This window comes from Rhinopithecus bieti, unplaced genomic scaffold (assembly GCF_001698545.2).
Source record: "Rhinopithecus bieti isolate Rb0 unplaced genomic scaffold, ASM169854v2 scaffold_1918, whole genome shotgun sequence".
In the NCBI taxonomy this organism is placed as follows: Eukaryota; Metazoa; Chordata; class Mammalia; order Primates; family Cercopithecidae; genus Rhinopithecus; species Rhinopithecus bieti.
Window position 1 is genome coordinate 2,155,464 of NW_016803680.1, and position 4,708 is coordinate 2,160,171.

The window sequence follows — 4,708 nt, forward strand, 5'->3', positions numbered from 1 at the left end:
GGGGGAGCGGGGCGGGGAGATGGATAAACTGACCATCATCTCAGGATGTCTCTTTCTGGCTGCCGATATCTTCGCCATCGCCAGCATCGCCAACCCGGACTGGATCAACACCGGGGAGTCTGCGGGTGAGCGGCAGGCGCGCGGGGCCGGGCGGGGGATTGGCTGAGGGCGACGCGAGGGGGGCGAGACCCGGACTGAGGGGAGGACGAGGTGGAGGGTCCCGGCTGGGGGCTAGCCTGAGGAGACCGGGGGCGGAGGGGAGACCCGGGCCGCGGAGGAAGGGGATAGAGAAGAGGAAGCCGCCGGGCGCCAGCGGGACCCCCGGGCTCAGGGGAGAGGCGCCCCAGGCTGGGTGAAAAGTGGCCGAGGAGACCTGGGCTAGGCTGGCGAGTCCCAGACCGGGGAGGAGGGGAGTAGCCCTCCCATGTGAGGGATCGCAGAGGAACCAGCTTCGTTCTGGATTTAAAAAAAAAAAAAAAAAGTCAAGGTGGCAGACGGGAGGAAACTGAGGCTCTTGCAAGGAAATTAGAAACCAGGCGGAGAGGCTGGGGCTGGGAGTGAGGCAGCCTGCGGGGCAGTGCGGGAGCCGCTAGAGAGCTGGTGGGCGAGAGGAGGCCGAGAGGGGTCAGGTCCGACTCCAGACCTTCCACCACCAGAGGAAGCTGCGGCCGGGAGCGAGCCCGGGCTGTGGGCGCAGACCCCACCAGGCAGGGTGAATGGTGGGTGTTGGAAGAGCTGGTGGGGTTGGTGGGAGTGGGGGGCGCCGGATTGGAGCCCCTCTACACCCCCGCCCCCGCCCATCCCCTGCCCGCTTGGCAGTGTTTGAGACGCTTGTGGCTTCGGATTTTCCCTTTGAAGTGTGTATGTGGTTATAATTTTGCTTTATTTTAGGCCCGGGAGCTATAATACTACTAATAATAAACCTCATTTTATGGAGCGTCTTTCATTCCAGCGCATCACAAAAACGCTGGAGAGATCTTAATAGTAGTTACAAAATTAAATAACACATTAGAGTTGCAGGCAGCCCGGCAGCGAGAGCAGTGCTTGCTGTAACACCACGGAGCTGTGGGCGGGAGAGGCAAGGTGGTGCCCTCGGGAAAGAGGCGGGCATCTTTCTGAAGGGTACCCCAGGTGAATGCGCTTTCAAGATTTTTCTCAGCTTGGGCCACTTCTTTCCCTGCTACCTCTTCTTCCTCCGCTCTTCCGCCTCTCTTTCTCCCCCTCTCCCAAACCTGTGAGACCAAACCTTAATTAATGTAAACAGCTGTCGGGAGAGCTGCTCGGATTTAAGGAATGGTCTTGTTTTGCAACTGCTTATTCAGTGCAGGTGAAGAAACTATTGGGGGGGTTGGGAATGTCAAGCTCCCTCCGTGGATAATTTCTTGTAAAACTGCGGCCGGGCGCGGTGGCTCACGCACTTTGGGAGGCTGAGGCGGGGGGATCAGGATCAGGAGGTTAGGAGTTCGAGACTAGCCTGACCAACATGGCGCAAACCTCCTCTCTACTGAAAATACAAAAAAAAAAAAAAAGCCGAGCATGTGGCACGCACCTGTAATCCCAGCTACTCAGGAGGCTGAGGCAGGAGAATCGCTTGAACCGGGGAGGCGGAGGTTGCAGTGAGCTGAGATCGCGCCACTGCACTCCAGCCTGGGCGACAGAGCGAGACTCTGTCTCAAAAAAAAAAAAAAGCATCACTGTGCTGTCAAAACTTACTTTTAAGTATTACTTATGGTTCTGTATTTATCCTGCAATATTTTTAGCTCTTAGAAAGAGTGGTAGCTGGGACATTTGTTGCTTCCTCCTCCCTCCCTCCTCTCCCCCGATGTAGACCTAGTAACACAAAATCATGCTGTCAGATTCACTGGTTATTAAAATAACACTCTAAAAATTCTGCTACTTTTCTTGCCTGTAGAGTTTTAGCAGAACTCTTAATAGTAAAATATACGAAGAAAGAATTAGGATGGTTTCGAATTTGGTGGTACTATGGGCTTTGTTAACGAAAATATTGTTGCTGCCCGACAACTTAACACGGTTACATGTAGGACATCCAGTTCATGACCTGTTGATGTTTTTATCCTACTTATATGTGGATTGACTCCTTTTATGAGACTGACTTTCAGGCTTTACTTAGGGGAAAAGGGGTTTCAGTGCTCTAGCAGAAAGAATCTTTCTACAAAGAAGTTTTAGATAGAATCCCAATAGATAAAACAGACTAAATGTTCATGCAAAAGATATAGTTGAAAGAGAAGAATTGTTACATATGAAAGAGAAGAAAGATAAGTGATAGCAAAACGTTCCAAAGATGGAAAAGGGCATAGCCGGGCATGGTGGCTCATGCCTGTAATCCCAGCACTTTGGGAGGCCAAGACGGGCGGATAACCTGAGGACAGGAGTTTGAGACCATCCTGGCCAACATGGCGAAACCCTGTCTCTACTAAAAATACAAAAAAAATTAGCCGGGCGCGGTGGTGCATGCCTGTCATCCCAGCTACTCCAGAAGCTGAGGCAAAAAAAAACCACTTGAACCCGGGAGGTGGAGGTTGCAGTGAGCTGAGATTGTGCCACTGCACTCCAACCTGGGCGACAGAGTGGTACTCCGTCAAAAAAAAAAAAAAAAAAAAAGAGGCAAGCTCCTCTTGTATTCCGAAGAAAGCAAGGATAGAATGAGTATAACTCTTTCAAATTTGGAGGCAAAATTGGCTGTGAGTTGCCACGGAGATGGGAGCGATGAATGTCCAAAGTCTGAGGAAATATAAACTGTTAGAAAAAAAATAATTGCAGAGAAAGCTTGCCAACTGTGATAAGTAGGATTCTCGAAGCAGCACTGATGCGTCCTGGAAGTTGAGGTCATGAACATACAGTGTGATAACCCATCTGCCCTCTTGACCTTTTCTAGTAGTGCTCAGTTGCTTTGGTACTGAGGTAGGTGAATTTTCCAAGTGTTCTTGGAAATAAGGAAACATCAAGAATAATGTGAAAGCCTCATATACAATAATGAATAATAAAGAATAATGTGAAGGCTTCATTCAAGGTTAGGGTTTGCCAGATACGTTGCAACAAAATGACAGAGCAGCCAAGGTATTTAGGATAGTGGCCAAAGTATTGTAATGATGGCTTATGGAGTATCAGCTGGATAAAGAGTGAAAGTGAATAAAAACTAATGGATTGGTCAGTCGAATAGCAGATGGTACATGGCCAGTAGAATAGGGGGCCCAATAAAATTGAAGACCAGTCAGAGTGGGAGTGATCAGTACAGCAAAGTGTAATGACAGGGGATCGTAGGCACAAGGTCCAGAGCGTAACAGTGACAATATGTGGCTGATGTGGGATGGAGGAAGTGATTCTTTTTTTTTTTTTTTTTTTTTTTGAGACGGAGTCTCGCTGTGTCGCCCAGGCTGGAGTGCAGTGGCCCTGTCTCCACTCACTGCAAGCTCCGCCTCCCGGGTTCCCGCCATTCTCCCGCCTCAACCTCCGAGTAGCTGGGACTACAGGCGCCCGCCACCGCGTCCGGCTAGTTTTTTGTATTTTAGTAGAGACGGGGTTTCACCGTGTTAGCCAGGATGGTCTCGATCTCCTGACCTCGTGATCCACCCGCCTCGGCCTCCCAAAGTGCTGGGATTACAGGCTTGAGCCACCGCGCCCGGCCGTGATTCTTTTTTTCTAAAAGTTTTCCTTGCCATCTCAGAATACCATTCCGTTAAATATTATGGCTAGAAAGAGGAATAAGAGATAGTAGGAACATAGGAAATTTTTTAAATTCTTATCTAGCATGTATTTCTTACCTTACATGTCAGGCAGTAAGCCCCCCGAAACGTAAAACGAATGGGATAGTATGTTCCTTTGTTTACTGTTACGCTTGAGCTTGTATGCTGTACAGTCTCACCTGAGCAGGCAGATGTAGTCTTGAGTTAAAAAAAAAAAAAAAAAACGCAGAGTTACACCTTCCAAATCAATGAAACATTTACAAGAAGTTCAAATAAGATCTCAGTGGCGACAGGTCTAGCTTTATTTCAAGAGCTGCACAAAAGTGACTTAACCCAGCAACAAAAAGTTAATGTGTTGGTTCCCTTTGGTGTATTATATTCAGTCTCTAGTTTTGATCATGATGTTTTCATTGCAGTTTTTAAACAGGATAAAATGTATTTTAGAAACAGAACTTTTGGAGCTGAAAGAGTCTGCAGAATGTAACTGGAAAACCACTGCAGTGAACTACTAAGGAAAAGTTTGAGAATTCAAGTCTAGACTTCATCACTTCATAGCTCTGTAGCTTTAGGGCAGGTTCTTTAGCCTTAGGGGTAATAAAAGTACCCATCTCATTTGGATATTGTGGTAATTAACTGAGTTAACCCATGTAAAACATTTAGAACAGTACCTGACACACAGTAAATGCTCAATAAAAATTACATATTGTTATATTGCTGTTCTGGTTTATAAGAACAGGTGTCAGAATCCAGTTTTGAAATGAAAGCCCAGAACTGTGAGAAATGACGTTTTCTCTATTAGATGTTCTAGGAAATAAGGAGACATTAAGGATAATACAGCCGTACTTAGAACAAGTTAAATATATGGCCCTCTTGGCTTTGGACTTTCTTTGCCACTTCCATGCTGTTCTTCCTCTTCCAGTCTCTCATCTCCATAGTCTAATCTCTGTCCTCAGCTTCTGCTTGAACTACCGTAGAAGGAAATAGGAAAAAAAAAAAAAAAAAAA

The 4,708-nt window shown here is 47.2% G+C and overlaps 1 protein-coding gene across 1 annotated transcript in view; it reads left to right on the forward strand.

Annotated features, from left to right (window-relative positions):
* Positions 1 to 6: 6 nt before the first annotated feature.
* Positions 7 to 4,708, forward strand: part of MOSMO (modulator of smoothened) — a 76,365-nt gene continuing 71,663 nt past the window's right edge. Inside the window, exon 1 of the mRNA XM_017850329.1 lies at positions 7 to 125. Within this exon, the coding sequence (XP_017705818.1) occupies positions 20 to 125 (106 nt within the window). The 5' untranslated portion in view covers positions 7 to 19. The remainder of the gene's footprint in view (positions 126 to 4,708) is intronic.